The sequence below is a fragment of the Parus major genome, chromosome 1A, assembly GCF_001522545.3.
Source record: "Parus major isolate Abel chromosome 1A, Parus_major1.1, whole genome shotgun sequence".
NCBI lineage: Eukaryota > Metazoa > Chordata > Aves > Passeriformes > Paridae > Parus > Parus major.
In genome coordinates this window covers 57,324,673-57,351,723 of record NC_031773.1, presented here as the reverse complement: position 1 = coordinate 57,351,723, position 27,051 = coordinate 57,324,673, and the positions used below count along the sequence as shown (strand labels likewise).

The following is a 27,051-nucleotide window of genomic DNA, read 5'->3' as shown; positions in this document are numbered from 1 at the left end:
CCCTCCATTGTCTTCAGGAAGAGATTTGCATGGTAATAGAGGTAAGGCTTATTTTGCCTCCTCTAACATAAAAGCACAGTATGCATTCTGGGCACAGATTTCAGCTTGAAAAATATATTTGGGGCTCTCAGATGACCCTAAGTGGGGGAGGCAAATCAGCTTTTACTGGTATGAAAGTTAACTGTCAGCAAATAAAGAACCAAATACCTATGAAGGAAAACCAAAGGTTAATTGAAAGGTGCTGCAGAGTTCTATTTGGGAAGCAGAGATAAGCACATGGCCATAAAAAATTCTGGTTTTCAGACCTCTCTGTGAATTTCTGCACAATCCTAGAAACAAAACAAGTCCTAGATCTATTTTTTTAACTTACTACAGATGAGCTTTGCTCAGAAACTCTAATGAGACACAATGATTTCAGCACAGAGATCAAACATTTCTGATGTATATTCTTAGTGGCAGGTCCCAAAGGAATCCTGTAAGCACTTGTGGGGCACATGGAATCCCAGGATTCATGGAGGAAAAGACTTCTGAGATCATTGGGTCCAACCTATGGTTGATCCTTGTGGCAGCGGCCTCAGGGGAGACAAAGAGTTCCATTGTCCCACCCCAAACCCCTTGTGAAGGGCGGCCCAGGTGTTCTGATTGGGTTTCAGTCCCTGGGGGTTCTCCCTTGCTGTGTTTCTGATGGTCCCTGACCCTGAACTCCACCCTCGGGGGTTCTGTCCCTCAAAAACCCCTGCTGTGCCTCTGTTCGGGGCTCTCTGTTCTGGACCTGACTTTGTTCCCATGCTGAATAAATGGTTTCATGAACGAGAGCCCGTCTCGTTGGAGTTTGATGCTGGTCCCCAGAATCCTGCTGCTTCCCTGGACAAGATCCTGAAGTTGCTAGCTGCAACAGATCCTCACCTTGTCAACTAAACCAGAGCACTGAGTGCCATGTCCAGTTGTTCCTTGAACAACTCCAGGGATGGGGACTCCACCTGCAGCCCTTTTATTAAAACACTCCTTTAATTCAGCCCTGCCTGTTGGTCTGAGGGATGCACATACCACAAATTCTTTATCTTATTTAGCCTATTAAAACTATTTGTCCTGTAAGAAATGAATGGGGATGTTTCCCCTGAGCTTGAACTGATTCAAAGGCACTTTGTTCAGATCATTTGCAGCTTTGGTGAATGCTTTCTTCAAACTTGGAAGTGTCAGCAAATATTTCCTTATTATATGATGCTTCTCTTTAGTCTTTGCTTTTTTTAAAGATGGACTGTAGGAAAACAAATGACCAAACCTGATCTGCACTGAGCACAAGACTGTACATTGTGTGCTGACTGGGGGAAAAAATGCATTTGCTGGCTTGCTAAATTGAGATAATACTTTGGATGTTGACAGACAGAAAAACAATTAGAGCTGTCGGATGCTTTGCTGACGTGTGCGTTGTCACATGGAGAGATGGCTTGGTTGGTGCCAGGAAATCTGAACTGTTCAACCCTCAGCAAGTTATTAAGTTAATTAATAAAGTTCCTTACAGCTGGGCTAGGAATGTGAGGTATGTTTATTTGTGAAGACAACTGGTCCAAGAATAAATAGCAGAGGTCATGGATGAGGCCTGTGAGGTGTTTTCTTCACTCACTACTGTGTTTTAGGCTGGTAAAAGATTTTCTTCTGCTTAGTTTATTGGTACATTAAAATGGTGTTAACCTGACTGAAGTGTTTCTGTGTTTGTACATGGTTAATGCTTGTGCAGATAGATGTTTTCTTTGAATTACCTAGCTTTATGTGGGAAAATGTTTAGCAAAACCTTTTTGGGTTTTCAGGTGCTTGTTCATTTCTCAGACTGTTTCTGTGATCACTTTTCTACTGAGTGTGCAAATCTATTTCAGATCTGGTTTTAAATACAAATTTTACATGTACTTCTGAGCAGGTAGCTTTGGGTAGGGATTTTGGGGGTGGTTGCTGGCCTGACTTTACTTCTGGGTGCTTTTCTGTGAAAGCTCATCCTGTTGGTGTGGTGGGACCCCTGTGGCTCTAACAGGCTCTGAGGTTGTTGCTGCTCCAGGCTGTCAGGTGAGGATCTTCCAGGTATCCTCTGCATCTTGTGTCAGTATTTGTCATCTTCTGGGTGAACTGTTTGGCTGTAGATGGGAAGTCACTTTTCCCCTTAGCTTGGGGGCTGCAGTGGTGTATCTTTCAGATGCAGGAAGAGATGTTCACATCCACAGGGGAAAGTAGCTCTGGTTAGACTGTAAATGTGAACAGCACTAAGTATTTGAGTAGTGTTCTGTGCACCGTTTCTGCTTCCACGTGGTGCAGTTCCATTCAATCCATCAGCATCATCAAATTCCATGCTTCTCGTGTAACCCTACCCTGCCTGTCTTCACTAATCTCCTTTAAATAATTTTCAGATTTCTTTTACTTCATCCCTGTGTTATCCATTTTCCTGGTACTTAATTCTTAAAAAATACCATCTTTAATTTTATCACTTTATCCATATGGGATTACCTGAGTACATGAGTTTTTTTTATCGTGTTATCACTGATTATTTTCCCTCTAGCTGCTTAAGCAGCCCAGGTGTTTCATTAGGCTTTCTTTATTTGATTTTGGTTTCTTCTTGTTGGTTGGTTTGTAGGTGGTTTTTGGGTGTTTGCTTTCTTGTTAGTTTCTGGGGTTTTTTTGAAGACTTAATCATCATTATTGGTGGTTTGTTTTTTGTTTCATTTTTGAGGGAATGTTCTGTCTTTTGAAGACAACGATTTTTGTTTGGTTTACTATGAATTTTTTTTTGCTTGTTATCATTGCAGTGCCTGTGGAAAAACCTAGGAAAATACATTAGACAAGATCTGGCTTCTCACAGAACCAGCACAGTGCTGGCAAGGGTTAAACCACCCCTACAACATTGCCCCTGATGCATCTCCTTGTTTTAGAGGGAGAGAGAAGCAAGCTGTCTGCTCACTTTGCTTTCTGGTTTCTGGTACAAAATGCATGGGTTTGTTGGGAATAGGAACCTTCAGCTGCTTCTGCTGAGAGACAAAAGTTGGACTCTCATGGATGGCTGTAATTAAAAATGTTTCCCCCTTGTTTTTCTATAGCTCCATCTGCTAGAAATTATTGAACAAACACTTAAAGCATCCTTACTAGTCCCTGGAAACAGTCAGGCAGCATATAAAGGAATAGGGGCACCTGTTACTGGAAACTGTTATGAGTTTATTCTGGAGTTGTTTATTTAGTGCTATTTCTCTGGGTGCTCTTTTTGTAACAACTCATAAAATTTTAGGAAATAAACTGTAATGAAACTTTGGGTAAGTCTGCACAAGAGATAGACATGGTTAAAGCATGGGATCCTAGAATGGAATCATAGAATTATTGAGGTTGGACATGAACACCAAGTCTAACCTGTGCCCGATCCCTGCCTTGTCACCCAGCCCAGAGCACTGAGTGCCCTGTCCAGTCATTCCCTGGGCACCTCCAGGGATGGGGACTCCAAACCTCCCTGGACAGCCCCTTCCAATACTTGACAAACCTTTAATGATGAAATTCTTCTGGATATCCAGCCTGAGCCTTCCCTGGCACAGCTTGAGGCAGTTCCCTGTAAGCAGAGCCCAACCTGCCCCTGGCTCTCCCTCCTGCCAGGCAGCTGTGGAGAGCCAGAATGTTCCCCCTGAGCCTCCTTTTCTCCAGGCTGAGCTCCTTCCCCAGCTCCCTCAGCTGCTCCTCATCAGACTTGTGCTCCAGCCCCTTGCCCAGCTCTGTTCCCCCTTCCACAGACATGCTCCAGCCCCTCAATGTCCTTCCTGAAGTGACAGGCCCACAACTGGACACAGATTTGAGGTGTGGCCTCACCAGTGCCCATGACAGGATGACAGTCACTGCCCTGCTGGCCACACCATTGCTGACCTAGCCCAGGTGCCACTGGCCTTCTTGCCCACGTAGGCACAGCTGGCTCATGTGCAGCTGCTGTTCACCAGCACCCCACATCCTTTCCTGCTGGGAACTTTCCAGCCACCCTGCCCTTAAAACATGTGGATGTATGGTTCCTGTTGTTTTTAAAGAAAGGAGGCTGTGTTGGCTCTCCTACCTGATAGATGTCAAAGTGAAATTGTCAACTTTTCAAATTGGTGATTCCTTGCTCTAAACACCAGGCTTTTTCTCTGTTCCAGCTGCTGCGGGAAGTCACCTGCATTGTGTCTGGTGCAGCTGCAAGAATGACTTGACTGATTTGCATTCATGGCTCTTGGATGATCTGGTGAACCATGGAGCTCAAAGTATGGGTGGATGGAGTGCAGAGAATCGTGTGTGGGGTCACCGAAGTCACAACATGCCAGGAAGTTGTAATAGCCCTTGCTCAGGCTATTGGTGAGTACTGCAAGGTGGGAAGTGGGATGAAGCTTTTTTTGTGAAGCTAAACCCAGGGGAGGTGGGGGAGCACTGGGTACCAGCAGAGCAGAAAATGCAATGCACAGTGGGATAATCTTGCAGTGTAAACTTGTAGTCTTGGATTTTTCACCTGCCAGAGAGAGACTGAAAAGACAGAAAAGAAACATTTTGAAATCTATAACCTTTCCTTCAGTAAAAATTTATTCTCTAAGTAATATCAATTATGCTGCCATTGGTTGTTGTAAATATGGCCTGGACTAAGGAAGGTGCTAAACTGTCAATATTCTGAGTACCAAAGAAAATATAAAAGGAGTGCAATATAATTGGTTAGCTAATGATGTTCATTGAAATTATACCCATTATAAGTATCTTTAGCTGTATTTGGAGTAGTATAGATCAATGAAATAGATCCTTCAGGGTCTCCTCTGACTACTGCATGCCACATAACTTGCTGCTCGTGAAAGGGTAACTTGGAAGTCTCCATGCTGTTAGCCCTTTGCTGAACACTTCAGAAGAGGAAAATAAAATCTTTCAGGCTTCAACACAGGAAAGTCTTGTCAGATACTTCTCAGTGATTAAGAGCATCCTGAATAAACTTCAACCTCATCCTGTCAGTATTTCTTATGCTGATACTTATTCTTCACTAAAATGTTATAATTGGCTTTACATATTATTTAAATTTAGGTAAATACATACTATTAATTTTAGATAAAACCTATGTTTTACCTAAAGTTAATAGTTTAAAGGCAAGCTTCTGTATTTTTTAGTATGCCAGCAGTTTTGCAAATTGTATTAGCAGTCTGACTCTATTTGAAAATAATAATTTTCTCAATAAAAAGCGAGTTAGGCCTATGAATGTCAACAAGGTATTCTCCCTGTAAGCACAAAATCAATTCCTCTGAAATGGATGATTATTTACTTAAATGTTAACTTCTAAACATAATTTCCATCTACTTACATCTAATGGAATGAAAGACTGGCACTTATTTATTTTATACTTTAAGAGGATTGAACAAAATGCTGGCATGTACTTACCTATATGCACCAAATACCTTTAAAAGCTTCATTTAAAAATTGTAGAAAGTCAGTTTTTCTCTCAAATCTTGTAGTTGATGTTAAACTATTAAATGTTTCTTTACTGGTTTAGTTGAAGCTTTTTGTTTAATGGTAATTGGTTCATCAGTTGCTTCCATATCTCATTTTCTGCCTGCAGGTTTTTTGAGAAACAATTCTGCTAGCATGATCATTTTCTAGTCATGATTAAGTGATACATGTTTAGAAATAATAAAGTGGTTTTGATACTTTTGTTCTTCACTTTGCTTTCAACATCCCTTTCATTCTGTTTCCTTTGCCTTCTCCCACAGAAATGTCAGACTCACAGTTCTAGACAGTAATTTAATGTTCTCCTGTGTAATTTCTCCTTGGGTTTTCTTCTGTACCCTCAGTTGTTAGCCTGAGCTCCATAAGGACTCCCTCAGTGCTGGAAACACACACAGGTTTTGTCAGCTCTGCCGACTTCCTTTTCTGTAACACGTCACCAGTTTGTCTGGGACAGGCGACTCTGCTTCCATGCTGAGATAAATTTCAGCTGCAACCACAGCCAAATCAAGATAATCCTTTGGAAATTCCTTCCCAAGACAAATACCCTCTCTAGAAAACCCCCAGAACAATTCCCCTCTCACTGGGCCAGCTAGGACAGTCTCAAGCACCATATAAATTACACCTGTATGTCTTTGGCAGGGAGGGCTTTCCCAGCCCTCCTGTCAGGCCATTCATCAGGACAGAGCCATCTGGCTGCCCCTGTGGTTTGTCTGTAGGTCCCGGCTTACCAGGAGTAATTGTCACTCAAGTTTGAATGGGAATCTATGAAAATGGATCCCTCCAGCTCTCACCTGACATTTGGTGGTGGAAAGCAGCCAGTCTTAGTTGGCTTCCTCCTCACTTGGCTCTGGGATTTTCCACTTTGCAGTCTGGCTCCTGCAGCGGTCACATAACTTGGCTGCACTCAGGATTATTTTGTCTGTCTGTAAAGTTTGTGAGATGCTCCTTTTGTTTCATTGTGCTTTACAGTTTATTACTAGATCCTTGACTTAAAGCATACAACACAGTCTTCTTCACTGAGCCTGAAATGTGAATTGCAAGAAATATATTATTTTCTTCAAGTGCAGAGTCTGGAATATTTGCAAACTGGCTTATTTTATAGCCACTTATGCAGGAAAGCACAAACTAAAGATACCTGGATTAAGACATCCAGAGTTAAGAAGCTTCTCATGGACAAATGAAGCTGCCTCTATTCTAGCCATGTGAAAAATAAAGCTTTGTCCTATAGTTCAAATATAGGAAAATCAAAATTAGTACAGAGCTGTGGTTAGAAGGCACATTTGGGCAGTATCTAACTCTGCTGCTCAAAGCAGGGCCAGGCAGAACAGGTTGCTCACGATGGGGAGCAGTTGGGTTCTGAATGTGCACAAGTGTGGAGACCTGACTGCAGCAGTGCTCACTCACCCTGGCAGTCAGTGTGTTGTCCGTACATGGAATTTCTTGTATTTTAAAAAGTGCCTTTTGCTGTCACTTGATCAAATGCAGGGCCCTGTCTCTTGATCTCCTGCTGTGATAAAAGCAACAAAAAGGTTTCCATCTCTCCACTTACCAACTCTTCCCCCCTGTCATGAAAATTCAGTAACAACTTCAGGATACACAAGTTTCTTGGGGTATTTTCTTTTTTCTTATGTTCTAGGGCTATTTTAGCATTAAAAAAAAATAAGTTCTGCTGGGCTATGAGCCTTTGTAAGAGGTTCTGTCCCATATTTAGTGTCTAATCCTTTGGCCATAGCATTCTGTCACTTAATGTGTCCATCTAATGCTACTTGATTCCTTAGAAACTGAAGCTCTTCCAGTAGAAAGTCTCTTTGGGGCTGTACTCCTGATAAATAACATTTGTGTTACCTGTTATTGCACTGTGAGTTTCTTCCCTTTCCCCTGCTGCCCATCTCTTGATCACTGCAGAACAGGAAATGACTACCCAAAGGAAGAATTATAGGGTTTCTTTTTGGTTGGTTGTGGGGCTTTTGTCTTTTTTTTTTTTTTTTTTTTAAATTTGTTTGGATTGAAGTTAAATATCAATCTCAAACACCCTCTCATTCTTTAAAACAAAAAAGGGGGGGAAAAAAAAGGAGTATTGTGTCCTTTGGTGCCTCAACAAAGCTTATTTTAAAAAATATGTATGTAATTTATTGAATGCAAGAGAGAATAATATTGGTTGGTTATAACTTGGGATACTAAAATTGTCTGTATCTGTACTTAGGAGTTGGAATTGCCTTAGCTGGAGGGTGGGTCACTGGAATGCTGTTCAAGACAGACATAAAACTATTCAGTTACAAGTTTCCAGAGAGTGAAATCATCTCTCACTGGGATCTTGAAGAACACTCAATACTGCCTTTTATGAGTTTTATCTAGGTCTGCTTTATATTCTTTTTAACTCAAGCTGTTTGCAAGGGACAAAGAAGACTTGGCTTTTTAATTCAAATAAGAGAAGTGATTGTTTCATCATGAGAAACAAAGCCTTCCCCAAAACAAAAATACACGTCAGCACACAGTTTAAATAGAGAAGCATGAGTCTTGTTTTAAAAATATTTTTGCCAGGAGAAATGAGTTTTTCCAAGAATCATCCTTGTCTCTTTTAGTAATGTGCATTTGACAGTGCATTCTCCACTAAGTTTTCTGTGCATTCTGTAAAAACCTAAATGGCTTCACAGAAACATTGTTCGGTCATTTTGATTCCTCTTCATAATTTGGACAAGTGAAAAAAAGTAAAAATAGAGTTGTTGATACTTTTAAACTTTGTATGTGATGAGATGGTTGATGAATGCAGACAAAGTCTGTTTTGAATGTGGGTGAGCATAGTGGCACCTCTCAAAAAATCAATTTAATAGTGAAGGGAAAAGCAGATGTATCCTAAAACAAAGTGAGCTAATCATTTTAGCTGATGGTTTAGGCAAATGTAGTTTAACTACAGATTGTCTTTTTCTTTAAATTGGCTTTTACTGGTTGTTTTCCATTCAAACATGAAAAATAAAAAATCACCAAAGGAATGTGGTGACAAATAGTGCAGTCACAAGTACACTTGTCCTGTTCCTTCAGAAGTGCTGCTTTCCCACTTCCAGCCCCATGACAATTTTTACTGCATTTGTTGTGATTTCTTTTACCCCTGGAGCCTAGAACACATCTCCTCTACTCAGAATGATATTTTTGTTTCCTAGAAAGAGAATAATTCAGTCTAGAAACAGGAAGCTTGAATTTCTTACCAGAAGAAACCTCCTGCCCTCCTCCCTGCAGTTTTCTGTGGCAAATAATTGAATTGGCAGACTTGCTTTAAATAGTGCTGTGGATTTTGGTGCTTCTGGCTGGAGAATGAGTGGCACTTCACTGAACAAGAAGTACAGCTGTCTCTTTTTAAAATTAAACAAATGCAGCCATTAGGATTCTTTTTTTTTTTTTTTTAATACCACTTGAGTATTTTTCCTCAAAGATAAATGGAGTGTATTTGTCAAAATGTCAGTGCTGTCTCACATGTGTTAGAGCATTTTAAGGCTCAACCAGAGTTGTATCTGGAAAGATTGAATCACTTCTTTTATAAAACCGTATAGTGACAGGACAAGGGGGAATGACTTCACACTGACAAAGGGGAGGTTTAGATGGGATATGAGGAAGAAATTGTTCCCTGTGAGGGTGCTGAGGCCCTGGCACAGGTTACCCAGAGAAGCTGTGGCTGCCCCTGGATCCCTGGAAATGTCCAAGGCCAGGCTGGATGGGCCTCTGAGCAACCTGGGTAATAAGAGTTGTCTCTGCTAAGGATCTGCTTAAAACTTTTGTTTTTTCAACCCCAAGATTTCATTCTCTGTCAGTTCAAACAGTGAATTTAAGAGGGATAATAAGTACAAGAAATCTGTGCTTTGTGGTGATCCCATGATGTGATCACATAAACTTTCCGGTTCAGAAATTTGGTGACAGTAACCCCACCAAGAGGGACCTGGACTGCTGGATGTGTTTTGCCACATGTTGCTGTGTGACCTCAGCCAAACTTCCACATTGTTTCACCTATTTAGGACACAGCTCTAAAATAGGTGTGGTACCGCAGGGAGCTTGGAAAAAAGGCAGTTGAAAGTATGAAGTGATGATTGAGAGCTTTGTTCTGTCAGGTTGTGATAAACTCCTGCATACTCCTTTTTTGAGAGCAAGGATAACAGTAATGAACTATGGCTTCAGTTCTGGTAGAGGCAGGAAGAGATGGCTGTGCCTGGAGAACTCAGCAGACCTTCAATGGAGTCTGTGGGTATTTCTTCCTAGGACTGGACTCCTCTCACTCTTTATTTTCTTTTGTATTTCATACCTGTGGTTGCAGAATATAGCATGAGTTAAGAAATCTGAGTAATGTGAACTTTAACCTCTATTTTGAAGGTTTGTTTTTTTTTTTTTTCTCTTGGGTATTTAATGAACTCTCAGGTAGCCAGAATTACTTTTTTTAAAAATTGCTATGGATGTTAACTTAAGTATCACATAATGAATGAAATGTCAGCTTCATACTTCAAAGATACTGAGTTCAAATCATCCTGAGTTGATTATAATTGCCAGCAATTACCTTCCTGTCTGTGCTGTTAAAGATACAGGAGTTAATGTTCATGTCCATTTGGTAAGGCAGAGTATTTTCACCCACATGTTTCACATATTAAGAGTTCTTAGAAGATTTTTACCCACATGCAGTTGCTTTTTCTTTGCACTGCCTTGTTAAGGAAGACAGCCTAGGGCTGGAAGGCTGTCTCTGGGAAACCAAGTGGGTCAGGAAGCTGTATCCATGTTGTGGAGGGTGTGCATTTTTCAGTGCTCTGGGCAGTCTGGGTTTGGCTTGAGCCAAGTGTTGGCAGGTCTGGCTTTACCTCCATGGAGACCTGAGTACAGGCAGGTCACAGTGTGTTTATTCTTATTATGCACCGTGATAAGTCTGGGGTGCTCATTCAGATTCAGCTCAAGACTGAGACTAGTGCAACTTCCCTTTTAGTGTGGCTGTCTTAAAACTTCTGTCTTAGGTGCAGATTTTCTTTTCTTACCTTATTTTTTCCCCCAAGACTGTCCAGAGTGCCACCTTGCAGGGCAGGCCCTTGGCACAGCTGCTGTGCAGCAAAGGTGATGGGACCCCTGGGGAAAATGGGAGCTAGGAATGTGCCTGACAGAGAGCCCTCCTGGCACTGAGTGCATCCTGGTGGTCTCAGGGAAAGAGGAGAAACTGGGAGCAAGGCTGCATTGAAGGGTTTGAGAGCAAATCCTGTGAGGAGTGGCTGAAGGAGCTGTGAGGGACTCAGCCTGGAGAAAAGGAGGCTCAGGGGGGACCTTTTTGGCTCTGCACAACTCCCTGACAGGAGGGTGCAGCCAGAGGAAGTTGGGGTCTGCTCCCAGGGAACAAGGAACAGGACAAGAGGGAACGGCCTCAAGCTGTGCCAGGGAAGGTTCGTGCTAGACATCAACAGGGATTTCTTCATGGAAAAGGTTGTTAAGCATTGGATGGAGCTGCTCATGCAGGTTTGGATTCCCTGTCTCTGGAAGTGTCCACAGAATGACTGGATGTGGCACTCAGTGCTCTGGGATGGGTGGCAAAGTGGGTATCGGGCACAGCTTCGGCTCAATTGATTTTGGAGGTCTTTTCCAGCCTAAATTATTCTATCACCTCTGGTGACAAAGACCGGCTCCTGCCCACCCCAACCCCTTTTCTAGAGAAGGAGAGGTACCCTCCTGTTTAAGAGTGCTCCTCCCACCACTTTTCCCAGAAATGTGAGACCAGGGCAATGATTCACCTGCTTGCACTGACTCACTGCTGTAGGTCCTGGCTCTGAAGCATGGGAGACACTTAATGGAAAGATGCATCTTGCTTGGTGCTTGGCCTAAACATTTGTAGCCTGATGGGAATGATAAGGCACAGGTACATTTTTTCATGGTGTATATAATACTACCTGCATAGCAAAAAAAAAAATTGAAAAAAAAAAAAAATGTAGTGCCTGAAATGCTTTGCTTGTAGAGGATGATAGACATTTGGGTGTGAGTAATGGGATGAATCATTTCTGTCCTGAAAAAGGGAATTGATGACCTCTCACTGCCAAGAGTGTTGCTACTGCTGCTTTCCTTTGGAGTTTCATTTTCACTTTTGGCAGCAGAAGTGGTTGCTCTGTCTACTATGTCAGCTGCAAATATTAAAGCATATAGAGGAGCTTAAAGTGAGTAATGTTGTCCTATTACCTTCATGGAGTATAACTTAAAAATCTGCCTCTTGAGAGTCTAAAAAAATGTTCATTACCTAGTACCTATATTTCATTAGTTTAATCACTGTTCATTGTGATGGAATCTGTGTTTAAATTAGCAAATTACATCAATCCCAAGCTAAGACTACAGTGGTTGGGCACATAGCCTGGGCACTTGGGTCCAGAGCTTGTGTTTGGCTGTGCAGCAGAGCCAGATCTAGGACACCAAGTGCATTTTGCCATTTAATGTCATAAGAAACCCAGGTTCAAACCACTCATGACAGCTATTTGCAGGTTGTCAGAACATCAGCATTCTGGAGTCCATATATATTTCCTTTTTTGATGTCTGTCAGTTTTGAAATAAATTATTCTTTTGAAGGTGATCCTGTATTAATAGAACCTGTGATAACTTTGTATGCTTAGGGAGCTGCAGGTGGAAACTTAACCTGTTAACCTTGACACTGCCCTTTGTGCAGCTGCAGTGTGCTTTAGGGATGTAAATATATATCTGCTTCTGTTATTATCTGCTTGTCATTTGCTGTCTTCAAAACAGATACAACTTCTTGGTGATTGTTTAAGATGGTAATACCATATGGTACATGTAGGGTTCCCATTCCGGGGACCATGTAGTAACCACCGAATCACAGAATGGCATGAAATGTAAAGGACCCTAAAGATCATCCCATTCTAATCCCTTGCCATGGGCATCCCAGCTTGCTCAGAGCCCCATCTGCCTTGGACACTGCCAGGGATGGGGCAGCCACAGCTTCTCTGGGCAACCTGTGCCAGGGCCTCACCACCCTCACAGGGAACAATTTCTTCTTCATATCCAATCTAAACCTGCTCTCTGTCAGTGTGAAGCCATTCCCCCTTGTCCTGTCACTCCAGGCCCTTGTCAAGAGTCTCTCTCCATCTTTCCTGTGGGTTCCCTTCAGGCACTGCAAGGCCACAATGAGGTCACCCCAAAGCCTTCTCTTCCCCAGGCTGAACAATCCCAATTGTTCCCTCAGCCTTTCCTCCCAGCAGAGCTGCTCCATCCCTCTGATGTCCTTGGTGTCCCTGCTCGGGCCTGGCTGCAGCAGCTCCCTGTCCTTCCTGTGCTGGGCCCAGGGCTGGATGCAGCCCTGCAGGGGGGGCTCAGCAGAGTGAGGCAGAACTGCCTTTCCCCTGTTGCCCATGAAGTAGCTGGACCTGAAATACAGTGCGGAGGTTCTGTGCTTTCTCCAGCTCCTGAATCCCTGTTTTATGAAGAGGAAACCAAAGAACATAGCATTGCTTGTGCTTTTTTTGCCTGTCTGGATTGTTTTCTCTACCTTTCCAGGCTTTGTAGTCCAATATGTTCTAGTTGTAGTTAAAGAAAAGTTTTATTTCAGAAGTTTTAGGGGTATTCACTGCTGAACTGGTCACTGAACCTTCCCTGGAGATACTGCAAAATTTTGGGTGGGATTCAATATAATATTCAGCTGGGAGAAACACACTGCAATTTAAGGAATGCCATACATTGCTGATACGTGGCCATCACCTGAATGCAACTGTAACTTAGTTTTTGAATAATAATAAGATTACATGAATGAAGGTGGACTGAGTTCTGCCAGGTGCTTTTTGTGTTTAGAAGCTTGTGACAACACACAGGGCAAGAAGCAGCATGCAGGTGTCGAACTGCTCCTCGTCAACAACCCAGGCAAGCTGCTTTCTCCCTGTCAGTGGTGGCTGCACATCAAAACCAGCAGTTTGCTATAGGGACGCCTGTGTTTTGAAATACTCTGTCATTAGTTCTGAATTAACTCATTCACCCTTTCATTTGTGAATTAATCCCCTCTAATGCAGGCAAACATCACAGTTGTGGTTGTCTCGGTATTGTTAATCTGCGTCATGCACAGGCTGAGCACTAGAGCTGGGCAATGATCTCGGAAGAGAACAGCTTTGTTTTAGAGGCAGTCCTGAGCCCCAGGTGTGGTTGTTGAACTGTGCAAGTATTACTTCTACAAAACACTTTCTTTTATGTGGAACTTGAGTGCTGAGTTCATTATTTAGGGCTGCGTGCTGGTTTGGAACCCTAAGCTAAGATGAAAATAGTTCTTGGCAAGTCTGTGCTTAATTCTTTAATTTACTTTTGGTCAAGGTTGTTAGAGCTTTATTCTCTTCCACCCTCTTTTTTATTTTCCTTTTTTTCCTCTTTTCTCCTGTTACATTTCTTTTAAGTAATGAATTTAATAGCAGAGTGAATAGGAACTGCACTCTGCTCGCTCCCCTAGTGGTACCTACTTCAGTTTGGAATTTCAGGACTTCTTTGAACTTGACTGTTTCTGACACAACATGAACATTAGTAGCACAACTATGATTACAAGCTGGAAACTTCTAAGATGAACAAAACAGAGCAGTGAAGTGCAGCCTTTGTCCTGGGGTATGTTTTTATTTAATTTCTCTTCTTTTATTGTTCATATGCTATGGCAAACAGTAATAGGTTTATTTTTCCTGTAACAATACCAATGCCTACTGCAAACTACAAGTCTTCATGGATCAATTTGCAATATTGTGAATTAGCAAAATTCTCTCACTTTATACCATATACCTTTATAAACTTGATTTTAAAGAACTTTATTAAAATAAGCCTTAAATATCTTTCTGAGAGTGTTTGCCAAGCATGTTAGTATGCTGATAGGTTTGGGGTTTTTTTCCCTTTTTTTCCCCCAGTCCCTACCCCCAGATATATTATTATATATTATATAATGTAATTAATTTATATGGCATTCAGGTTGGTGGATTGCTGTTCTCATGCTGCCTGCCTTGTTTTGCTGACTTCCATCAGCTAAATCTTTCAGCCCTCACTCCTAACTTGGAAGTGAATGTGGACATTTTGGTCTCTGACTATGCCAACCAATTCCTCTGGGATGGGCGAGCCAAAGCCACCTGTTCTCCAGGTGGTGCCTCTGCAGATAATTTTTGTTCTTATTCTTTGCTTTGGGAGCTAATTGTGAGAAAGTGAGAGCAGAGGAACATTTCCAACACAGTAGTTGTAACTCCGGAAGCTCTTCAGAAGGCAGTGTCTGATTCCAGAGGGGTGCACAGTGCATTAATCACCACAGTGCAGCTTGTTTCCTGTAAATCTGAAGTGAGGAGTTCATGTGAGTGTTATGACTGGAGGTCACAGATCTCCAGCCTGAGATTAGGATGTTTTTGTCCTTTTGAGAAAAATGTGAGGATTGGGCAGGTAGTACAAGGTAAGGGAACACACTGAATGCATTTCCACTGATAACTACATTTCCTCCAACTCTTCCCTTTTGTAGTTGCATATATGACAGATATTTCAGGCTTTTATGTGCTGGAATAAATAACTTGAATGATCATTCCTCATGAAAATGAATGTGGGTAATGTATTAAAGTAGCTAATGATGTTTTTTAAGGTTAATGGCAATTGTGGAGCTGTTCAGAAATTCATTGGCATCAAATGCTTTAAAAGCAGTTGATCTTTCCCATCTTTTTGTAAATAATGTTGTAGCTTTTAAGTGAGGTTACTTTAATAGGGGAAGCTCTTCTGGAATGGGAGAATGCTATATTTCAGAATAGTGTGAGTGCTTAGAAAAATATACCATAAGGGGCATTGGAGGAGGAAGACTGCTGAGCTGAATTTAAGTGTGTTTGATAAGAACAAAAATGAGGCCATGAACCTAAGTAGTATTGTCAATAGAGCGCTCAGAAAAACTTTCAACACTTAGAGGAAAGGTTCTTCCTGAAGGCTGAGTTGCCCCAGTGAGGATTTGGGAGCTGCTGTTACAGATGACAAGATTGTGGAGGGACCCCGATTGCTTGTTTGCAGTTTAGGCAGCCTCTGCTGCTCTGCTCAGTGAAGATTTGTCACTTCAGCAGCACTGCCACGGGCACCACAGGCTGTGGCCCGGGCTGGATCAGCGACTGAGGGCACGAACAGGGGACTAAGGCTCTGTCAGTCATTAACAGCTGCCTCTGATTGGTGAAAGTTTAACAGCAAACTCACTGCCTCCACATTTGACATTTGTACGTGGCTGTATGAAAGATGTGGGACTCCTTGTTTTCTTGGTCTAGAGGTTTGCATTGGGTGTATTTATGTGGTGGTTACCAACACTGCTGGGTCACTTGCTTTATTCTTCCCTGTGAGGGTGCTGAGGCCCTGGCACAGGTTGCCCAGGGGAGCTGTGGCTGCCCCTGGGTCTCTGGCAGTGTCCAAGGCCAGGCTGGATGTGGCTCTGAGCAACCTGGGATAGTGGCAGGTGGCCCTGCCCATGGCAGGGGGGTGGAACTGGATGATCTTTAGGTCCATTCCAACACAAACCATTGTGTGATTCTATGAATAGGTTCCTCCCAGCCTGACGGCAGCCAGGTTGCGCAGTTCTGCCGGTTCTCACGGTGTCAATCCTTCACTGCTGCCGCTCCCGCCCTGCGCAGAGGGGGTTTGGAGGCGAACTCGGTGATGTGCGGGCACCGTGAGTGAGGCAGCGTGTGCTGCGACACGGACAGGTGTTCTGAAGCAGCCTGCGGAGGGCGGGAGGGTCCCGTCCCGCCGTGTCCCGCCGTGTCCTGCTGCCGTCCCTCACGGGCGGAGCGCGGCGCGGTGGCGCCCCCCCGCGGCCGCGCTGACGCTGTGCTCCCTTGCAGGGCGCACCGGGCGCTACACGCTGATCGAGAAGTGGCGGGACACGGAGCGGCACCTGGCGCCGCACGAGAACCCCATCGTGTCCCTCAACAAGTGGGGACAGTACGCCAGCGACGTGCAGCTGATCCTGCGGCGCACCGGGCCCTCCCTGAGCGAGCGGCCCACGTCGGACAGCGTGGCGCGCATCCCCGAGAGGACTCTGTACCGGCAGAGCTTGCCGCCCCTGGCCAAGCTGAGGCCGCCCGGGGACAAGGCCATGAAGAGGAGGGAGCCGAAAAGGAAATCCCTCACCTTCACCGGTGGCGCCAAGGGGCTGATGGACATCTTCGGGAAGAGCAAGGAATCCGAGTTCAAGCAAAAGGTGCTCAACAACTGTAAAACAACAGCGGACGAGTTGAAGAAACTGATCCACCTCCAGACGGAGAAGCTTCAGTGTATCGAGAAGCAGCTGGAGTCCAACGAAGCCGAGATCCGCTACTGGGAGCAAAAATACAACGCCAGCCTGGAAGAAGAAATCCTCAAACTGGAGCAGAAGATCAAACGGAATGAAGTGGAGATTGAAGAGGAAGAGTTCTGGGAAAACGAGCTGCAGATCGAACAGGAGAATGAAAAGCAGCTGACGGAGCAGCTACAGGAGATGAGGCAGAGGATCCTGGAGTGTGAGAGCAAGCTCAAGGACTATGTGTCTCAGATCCACAACATGGAGAGTGGCCTTGAAGCAGAGAAGCTACAGCGGGAAGTTCAAGAGTCCCAAGTAAATGAAGAAGAGGTCAAGGAAAAGATTGAGAAGGTGAAGGGAGAAATTGATATTCAGGGCCAGCAAAGCCTGAGATTGGAAAATGGCATTAAAGCGGTAGAAAGGTCTTTGGGCCAAGCTACCAAGCGATTACAGGTAAGACTGTCTTTTTATCCATAGCTAGAGACGGTCAAAGACTGTGACAAGTTTTTCTTACACAAATCTGAAGCCCATGAAAGAAAACACAAGAAAGTTTCCAAAGTGAATCAGGGTAAAAGGGGGAAAGTGTTGCTTTCCTTTTCAAAATGTATTTCAGTTTGTGGGGGTTTTTTTTGAAGAGCAGACAGTTTTTATTTCACCTGTGTTTAAACTTGCTCATTTAAACTGAGAAGAAAAGCAGTAATTTGCACCATCGTAGCCTTTTCTGGGGATAAACTTATGGTCTTTGATAGGTTTGTCTGCCACCAAAAGAGATGAATTACAAACAACGGTCCAAAAGCAGCACCTGGAAAGGTACAGAGTTGAGTAAAGTACCTGCAACCTTGCAGGGCTTTGGTTTTAAAGAACAGCATCTGTCTTTTCCTGGCTGACTTGCTAATGCTCAGAATTTTATTTTCTCTACACCTCAGGCATTTGTGGCACATGTGTCTAAAGGGAATCCAATCCCTGTTTCCTTGCTAAAGTTAATGATATAAATTGGAACTTGATAGAGCATGAAGGAACAAAGGAACTCCAGCTGCTGGCTGGATGAGGTGGAGGAAAGATTGGCGTTCCTGAGATTTTTATGTGCCACGTAAGATCGTCCTAAGGCACCACTGTTTGTGGTTGGAGTTGTAGTTATAGTACTTGCTGATTCCCAGGATTCACAGTTACTATATTCTGCAGTGCTGCAGTGGCATTAAGGTGATTCCATTGTGAATATGTAAGGATTTTGCATCCTTACTCCTGCCTTAGAACCATGTCAGTATGAGCTTTCTTTACTAGGTGATGAGGGGGGAAAAAAAGCAATCTTTTAATCCAAAGCAAAATGGATGAAAACTGTAAGCAGTTTTGGCCATGTTTATCTATGCTAAGTTCCCAGACATGCTGTGCTTAAGGATTTGCACTGATGGAAAGGTTCAAGTCTTCTTTGTGTTTTATCTATCCTCAGTCACATTTACTGAGTCTATGATATAGTTCAAAATATTTCTGGCTTGGTTCTTTTCGTAGTCTAGGTTTTCTTGGGAAAGTTCCCCTTCAATTCAGATCTTCCAATCTTGTTCTATGCCTAAAGGTGCACAAATCTGGAAGTCCACAAGAAAATAAACTGAGCTCTGCATTATGGAGCTTTGCAGGGGAGGAAATAGACAAGTATTTTATTGTGTACCTAAAGTTAAAGATATCTGCTGAAGCGGCTCAATCTCTGTGTGTGGGAATAATAATAATCCAAGACTGTTGTAATCTAGCAGAGCTGTAAGTTTTGCGTATTGTGACAGAAGTGCATAGAAAGATCCTAAATGATCATCTGTGCTGTGAAGGGGTGGGGAACCAGCCAGGCTTTGGCTTCATTGCTCAAAACCGTTGCAGAATGAGAAGGTTCTGGCCAAAAAAGTTTAAATAGAAAATACAAATAATAAGAAGAGAAAATAATTTTATTCCTTTTAAGATCAGAATAATTAAATGAGCTGTCTGAGCCATGCTGGACACTTCAGGAAGAAGTAAGACTTGGTGCCAGACTGCTGCTGCCCAGTTGATTATTTTTTCAGCATTCACACTATTATCTTTATATGCTGGTGTGCCAAAGTTTTTCTCAGGTGGTACGAGAAACAGCTGCTAGTCATCCGAGAAGCAATATAAAAATAAAATACATTAAGAAAAGCCCAATTAGGGTCATGGGTTGGACTTCATGATCTCAGAGGTCTCTTCCATCTAATTGCTTCTGTGATTCTAGTAAGTGCTAGTGAGTGTTGACTCACTTTATAAAATACAAGATTAAAATACCTTTCAATTCTTGAATTTGCATTTGAGCTTTAAAAACTGGAGGCTTTCTCATCAAAAGGAGAAGTGTTAGTTGCCCAGCTGTCAATATGGTCATGAAATGCTGCTTTACTTGCTCAGCAGATGTTTTCTGTTTCCTGGCAGGACAGGGAACAAGAACTGGAGCAACTGACCAAGGAGCTGCGCCAGGTGAACCTGCAGCAGTTCATCCAGCAAACCGGAACCAAGGTGACGGTGCTGCCGGCAGACCCCATGGAGGTGGAGGCCCCACATGTGGAGCTGGAGAGAGGTGCAGCCCTCGGAATGCTTTCGGAGGGAGGGAGGGAAGGAGGGAGAAGGGGCGGGCAGTGCCTTTACTGCCGCTTAATGCTGGCACTCCTAGCGAAGTGAATGCTCCCTTAGCGAAGGCATTACTAAAACACTATGAGAGCCGCACCGTTGAATACTTCTTTTCATTCCAAGGGTTTAGCAGGCTCTAAATAAAGAGCAGCATGTGGAGAACTTCTCTCCCACTGTGCCGGGGCATACGTTTGTCCCATCAGCAACGCATTAAGCCTGCAGCTTTCAAGAGTGGCCGCCATGGCTGGCTGCCAGCACGGAACGTGATTGTACCTCTGACATTGCTGTTCATCTGGGTTCTTCTTCTTCTGGTGGGGAGGTTGTCAAAGCAGAAAAAGGAATGTGTCTGGATCCCAAGAAATCCCAGACAGCAGCCACACAGGAACAGGAGCCAATCCAGCTGGGCTGCCAGCCATGCAGAAGCCCTGCACAGATGGCTGTTACGGCGGGTGCGAATTGACTTTGCCCCCAGTGAGATCAGTGCAGCCTGCACGTGCCCACATCTGCATTCAGAATTCCCTGGGCAGAACCATGGAGCGTTTTGAATGCGTGTCAGAGCTGCAGCACCAGCACGGTCGTGTGCTTTTTCCAGTGCTCTGCTTCCAAGGGGTTCTTTGTTTTGGCATTCTCCTGTGCTGGATCTGTCCCTCTGCTCAGAAAACTTTAAAACCAAAAGGCACGGGGAGGGCAAGGGGATGGGGAGAGAAGAAAAGACAACCAGGCCTACAAATGCAGCACTTGTATGATGAACTCTTCTAAGTGGACAGGAAGCTGAAGCTTTGAGTTATGTCACAGGTTCAAGCTCTTCCTGCACATGACCATATAAGTGTGTGTCTGTGTACGTGTTTCTCATGGGAGGGTAATTCTTCTGTGTGGGTTTTGTTCTGTTTTGAAATAAGTAGGAAGTGTGCACCTTAGATCTTCTCACTTCCTATTCAGGCACTTCAGTAGTTTGTTACACGTGGAATTAGTTTTTTTGTAGGAAGAGAGGTGCACCCCTGCTGGTGACTTTTCTAATTGCCTTTTTCTCATGCAGAGCCAACCTTTCAATCTGGGTCACTGAAGCGCCCCGGCTCATCGAGGCAACTCCCCAGTAACCTTCGGATCCTACAGAACCCCCTGTCATCTGGTTTTAACCCGGAGGGCATTTATGTATGACAGTACATACCTCTTCTAGAGAGGACCTAGCAAGGTACCCTGGACAAGATACACTTTATTTTATTCTGCCAATGATGAATGGAAGAAGTTTGTCTTGTTTTGTTTTTTTGTTACACCACCGTGTGATTTTTTTTCTTCTTCCTCCAACACTACTTGGAGCCATACCCTGTGCACTGATGCTAAAGAGACAGGAACTGTCTCAGTTCATAACTGGCAAGGATGACCTTGCTGTCAACACAGCTTGAGTGCAAAAACCTTCATTGTTTTTGCCACTTCAGAAGTGTTTGGGAAAGTATTGTTCCTTGTATAGGCATAAATGGAAGACTGAGAGTGAAGGAAACTGTGTATGCAACTTATCTGAGGTTTAATTTATTCCCTTTAGTCAATGGACCTGTGAATGTTGACCTTTTATATTTTTATTTTTAACTTGTGAATTATCACGTATGGCTGTGTATCAGTCTGACAAGGTGACTTTAATTTGTGTGTACCAACATTCCCCATCTGATCAAGTACAGCAACCTGCAATGCAGAGTTCTGAGGGGTGCTGAACCATTGCAGTGGTTTCTCACCACTAACTTTGTTCATTTCTGTCGTGGGTCATCATATGTCATGTTCCATCCATTGCTACCTTTTAAGGCTTGAAAAGTGAGCTTGTGGGATTTACTTGCTATTGTATCTGCCTTGAATGAAGCACCTAGTGTTCAAAAGATTTATGGATTTTAAACCTTGGCTTGGTAAAAATATTTCCAGCATATGATTGAGGATGCACTAGTTAGATGATATTTTATTATATAGAATGTATATTTGAAATATTTTGCCACATTGTATATGCCTTTTGAGAAAAGAACAATGTAAGAAGTTGTCTTCATATATCTTACCAAAAGACAGTAGGAGGCTTTCACTGTGTGTGATTTTGTACTTCATTTTTTTTCACTAGCCATTACAGTGTTGTTGTTTTGTTACAAATCTTGCTGTTGGAGGGGAAGAAAGACACAACACAAATAAGTATCCACTTCCAACCTTCCAGAATCCATTCAAGTTTTGTGAAGGGAAGAATCCTGGCAGAGTCCTTTGAAGTTCATAGCAGTTCTTATTGATAGGAGTGAGGCCAGGATTTCATTCAGCTCCCTGGTGGAGACATTTGGTCCCTTTGAAAGACAGTCACTTACAGAATGTAAAGCTTCCAAGCAGAAGATTGACACATTTGGTGGCCATTTTTCACAAAACATATGAAAAGAGAACATTATCACATCTTGATGTTGCTCTAATGCAATCAAAGCTAAGAAAGAATTAGACAAAAAGGGTTCCCTGCAGAAAGTATCCACTCCCAAATAGATTGTTGGTTGCAGGCCTTGAAGTGAGATTGCTGCAGGGGACACCAGGTTTGTGGAGAAAGGGACTGGCATCAGTGGAACACATTGTAAGCGTTGGGGGCTGACCTCATGGATGAGTTAGGGATGGGCCTTCCCTAGTTTAAATTTCCTGTTCTAACAGCAACTCACAGCATCAGCCACACCATGGAGATGCCCAGGGAATGAAGGGGCACACTGTGCCCTCACTGCAGTGCTGAAGACTTGGGCTCCTGATGTCCTCCTTGGCAGGGTCAGGATTTTACCACTACTAGGAAACTCCAAGCTTTTAGCCATAGAGAAATACTCCTAGCATCCTCTTGTGTTGATTAACTGATGTGCAGATAAATGTTAATTTAAGTCTCTTTTTCTAAAAAAGGAGCTTCCTGACAAATGGAAGTTTTAAAAGATATAGCAGAAGATGAAGGATTCTTGAGTGTTTAATGCATTTTTTTTTCCTTTCCACTTATTAATGGCACCATATATTCTAAAAATGCTGCTGTATTTAGATTAACAGCAACAGATAAGGCTGTGAATATATAAAGGACCTTTCCAAATGGACTCTGAATTTTTACTGTTTAACTTATCAGGCCATTTTTTTTTTTCATCTTCCCTTGTGAGCAAACTGGAAAATGAGATATTCCTACCTGAGGAACCTTTGCAGTGCTCACCCATTTTACTGTTAGTTTATCACAATTCTGTGCTCATGTTTACTGTGCCCATAACTTTGTATTAAAAGAAAAAAGAAAAAAGAAAGATTGTGTGTATATATATATATAAAGTGTAAAATATACATAGTTTGGGGACAATATCTGTCCAAGGTACTTGAGCATATATGCCTTACATTCTGGGTTCAATTTACAGAAATTAAATGGCCCTCTCCAGTGGATATCTTGCATCTTCAGCACCTCTTGATGTTAGAGAACTGAGGCACTCAGCACCTTGCAAAGTCTGGCCCAAATTATGCTGCATCGGGGTGGGGGGAAAAGGTTTTGTCCTGAGATGAAGTATTTTTAAAGGAGATCAGCATATTTACCCCAGCTAATGATTCTGTCATTCTGTGACTGGTCCATCTCCCACAGATGTCGGTTTGGGCTCTCTTTCTCTGCCAGGTTATTCTGTAATACAGAAGGAGAACAAAAAGGATTAAAAGGAAGAGTAAGAGCAGCTTTGGAGGTCTTGAATTACAGCTTTGTCATAGAATCAAGGGAAGAATTTGCCTTTTGAGTAATAAAGTAGCACCTGCTGACTGCAGCAGCTGTTGGACACAGGGGCCAGCCTGGAGCTGGCTCAGGAGTGACCACTGCAGCACCCTTTGAGTGGTCCCTCCTTGCCAGGGCTTTGGCACATGTCAAGGTGATCTGAAAAACGTTGGCAGCTTCAGCCACTCCTGTGGCCAAGGAGAGGCTTTGGTATCCAGACCTGCCAGTTGTGAGACACTGACAAATTCCCCTGCCCCCACCATACTCCTCTTGCTTATTGAATTTCACCCAGGCTGAAGTTCCGTAGCATTTTCACCCTCTCTGTAAATAAACCAAAAAGAAATGGCATGCCCTTGCATTAAATGTGAATTGACTCATGTGTAACAGTCAGAAAATTTCCTCACACTACAGCATTTAGAATTTTGCTTCTGATCAACTGCAGAAACTCACTCTTTCTTTACAACTGTACAAAAAGTCCATTTTCAGAAGTGTTCCAAACCTCCTGGGGCATTAGCAGAAAGGAAGCTACACTTACTAATTTTAACAAGTGCCATATTATTTATTGGGCAGCATGATAAAAATGGGGTTTTTTGCTTGCATTATATAGTTGAATACACAAGCACTATTTTCCAGTGCACAGGGAATTTATATGGAGAACTCCTGTAATTTATTACTAATGGAAATTAACTGTGTTACCTCTCTCATCCATGAGGATACAGTTTATTTTTGCTGGAGATGCTAAGTTGTTAGGGGAAAAGAGGGGGGTGACCATCTGAAAAGCCAGTAGGTTAAGGCTAAGGTGAACTGAATGCATGAGCAAGGGAGAAACCAAGTCCCACTCTGACAAGTCAGCTCCCAGTTTCTTTCAGTGGGACTTAGGTTCCCAAGTGCCTGAATTGCTTCTGGAAATGGTATTTTAGCTTTGAGATGGCTTGCTTTTCTAAAATCCTGGCAAGTTTGGAGGAAGTTCTTGAAGAAGAGAACTACCACTACTAGCATTAGCAATATGCAAACATATGAGGTAAGAGGGAAGAAGATCCTTCAGTGAAATAAAAATCTCCTCTTGGGGCAGCAATTGCCTTGTTTTTAGCATGAAGAGTATTGCATTATTTTAGTGAACTGGGATCATATGATCAAAGGAACATCGATCTTGTAATTTTTAGTGAGTTACCTTGAAGCATATAAATTCCTGATGTGCATTAACATGAGTGAATTGGGCCTTAATGATACATGTAAATAACAAAACTGTATTCAGATTTTTTTTTTCCAGAAAATAGTCTCTAATGGTCTGTACTGTATTAAAAAAAAAAAGTGTCAAAGTGTTACTTTTATATTACACCTCATTTTTTTGTTTGTTTTGTTGTTTTTTGTTTGGTTTTGTTTTTTTTAGAACATTGAAATGTGCATGTTTATTATGTTTGCTACAGTATTTTAATGTTTTGGATGAAGGCCATCACTTGTATGGAGATGACAAAACAATCATTCTGTCTATTTATTCAGTATTGCTGCTTAAAGTTTTCAAAATAAAGCTTTCAATGCCAACATAGTGACTGATTGAAAGCTGTTATAGCTCTCTTCAGGTGGGTTTTTTTTTTCCTATGTTTGTAGAAAACTAAATAAGTGAAGCTTGGTGTATGAGCTGTTATACCAGCAAGGAATTACTGCAATAATACTGGGGAGCTGGGTGTAAGTGTGTGTAGTCAATACCAATGTAGGCATGCAGTGAATGCCTTTAGGTCTCTAAGTGGAGTGCTGAAGAATGTTAAATCTCTGTGGTCTTGCAAGCACTTTACACATGTGACCAGGTACTGGTTAGAGCTTTGTGCCCATGTGTGGTGCTTGTGAGGGCAGAACAGGGGGGTCACAAAGGCTCAACTCAGAGCCCTTTGAACCACATTGGATTTAAGGACATTCTTGAGTGTTCCACAGATGTGTTTCTGACTGGGACCTAAAAATGTTCTGATTCAAAACCCTTTCAGTTGCAGCAAGGATGCTTCAAGTGTAGCTGGTACCTCTGAGAATTTTAGAAATTCTGAAACAAATCAAGTGTGCCTGCTGTACTTGTGAAGTGTGTCAGAATGCTGAGAGCATTTACCCTCACCGTCATCCCATGAAACTGCTAACTAGGGGTTCTGATTGGAACACTTGAGTTGCTGATGCTTCACCTGGAGAAGCAACACAAACTGTGAAAACTCAAGTGAGTGTTTTATTACTGCTCCGCTTCAATGCAAGATGAAAATCTGTATTATATGTAACTATATTTTTTGTCACTTAAAAAGCTTCTATTTTTTATTATTCTCATGAATGGTTGACAAAAAATATTGGAGATGCTCCCATACAATAAATTCCCCTCTGAAACTTTGGGTCTTTACAGTTCATGGTTCGCTGGGATTGCACCGTTCATGTCGCGCATGTCTCACAACAGAGTTGTTGGAACTCTGTCACAGAACACTGGGCCTGAAGGCAGGGCTAAGGCCAAAGTTGCTCTGTCCAGCTGAAACAATTCCAGAAATAGCCCTGTGTCCAGCATTAGGCCACAGGCGCTCTCCTAAATGGCAATTTCCTTGAGGTGTTGGGCCTCTATGGCAGACGAGCTCGTTTACTGTAAATGTGCTGTAATCTAAATCAGATCAAGCCCAGGCACTGCAGGAGGGAAGAGGAGCTTGTTTTCAGCTGAGGAACTGTTATTAAAATTAACAGTAACCCTGAAATGACAGAATTGGTCAGTGACTCAGGGGAAGTGTAACTTAAAGCAAAGAGGCAGAGGTTCACTTGGAGGTGATCAGGGAGAGAAGCTGAATGTACAGATTCTTCCCACAACAAGTGCAGGGTGCCCTGATGCTTCAGGGAGCAGAAAGAAATTAATGTTTGAACAAGAAGTAGAAGGCCTTTTAGGCCAGATTCAGGTGTAGGTACTGTGCTGAGACCAGACAGAGTGTGAAGCTTGCTTGAGATCATTTGAGCTAATCAAGGCTGGAAACTTGATGCAGCTGGAGACTTGTGATTTAAGCCATCCAAATGCAGTCCTTAGTCTAATATCCCAACAAATGGATTTTCCTAAGCTAACAGGAGCCTAATCTCATTAGATGTGAGAAGTGAGCTAACAGTAGTGGCACTGTTGACTGGCAATAGGACAATGCCATGAACTCCACTGAAGCCCTAGCACTGTTGTTGTCAGGGCTGTGGAAGTTGTGGAGGCCCTGTGTTCCAAAAGGTGCCCTTTCCTGCTCCTGTGCCAGTTAGCTGGCTGGCTTTTGTGGTAACTAAGGTTTCCCAGTGTGCTCAGCAGAGACAGGGCTACAGCTGATGGTTCTGATCTTTTGCTTTGCCTTTAAAGAATGAAGTGGTGTACTTGTATATGGCTGCTGCAGCACTAGCTAGCTCAGTATAACTGGACCACTAATGAGTTGCAAAACCAGACCAGATCAATGATCCATTTTGTTCAGAAGCCTGAATTCTTCTTCCTGTCATGCCTGTGTCAGCTAGGTAGTATTCCTTTATAAACCAAATTTTTAATGATTGTTTCAACTAAGATGTCTGGTGTCTGAAGTAGGGCTCAATGAACAGTGGTCCCCATTAATTGCCTTGCTTGAAAATGATATATTTGCTACCTTTGATATTGTAGCTAATGTTAATGAGTACTTTCTGGATCAGACACTGCTTCATCATTAACTTTCTCCAGAAATACTGGATGGAGACAATCTCTATTGGTCTATTTTGCTCCCTTTTTCCAGCATACAGTACACAGTATGCTGTGTACTTCTTTTCCCCCATCCTTTGCAGTGAGCTCTGTGTGCTGTCCAGGGCTGACTGGAAAGGAGCCTCTTTGGCATCTGCTAGTGCAACAAGGAACTGATGCAATCAGAGCTGATAAACTTCTCTGAGCAACCTCACTGCTTGTCTGAGCAACTCAGGCTCTGTCAATGTCCTTATGCCACTTCTGGTGGCTCTGTGTTCCTCCCTCCTTGCTGCCACACAGGCAGCCCTGGAGCTTCTCCCCCATGGAATC

General features: G+C 43.0%; 1 protein-coding gene across 3 annotated transcripts in view; it reads left to right on the top strand.

The window, feature by feature from the left end:
- The window catches only part of RASSF8 (Ras association domain family member 8), a 73,258-nt gene extending 48,649 nt beyond the window's left edge, over nt 1-24,609 (top strand). For all 3 annotated transcript variants that reach the window (XM_015629017.3, XM_015629021.3, XM_015629018.3), the window contains exons 3-6: nt 4,149-4,344; nt 16,284-17,173; nt 19,139-19,283; nt 20,370-24,609. In XM_015629017.3, the coding sequence (XP_015484503.1) occupies nt 4,242-4,344; nt 16,284-17,173; nt 19,139-19,283; nt 20,370-20,491 (1,260 nt within the window). In that variant the 5' untranslated portion in view covers nt 4,149-4,241 and the 3' untranslated portion in view covers nt 20,492-24,609. The remainder of the gene's footprint in view (nt 1-4,148; nt 4,345-16,283; nt 17,174-19,138; nt 19,284-20,369) is intronic.
- Nucleotides 24,610-27,051: the final 2,442 nt, after the last annotated feature.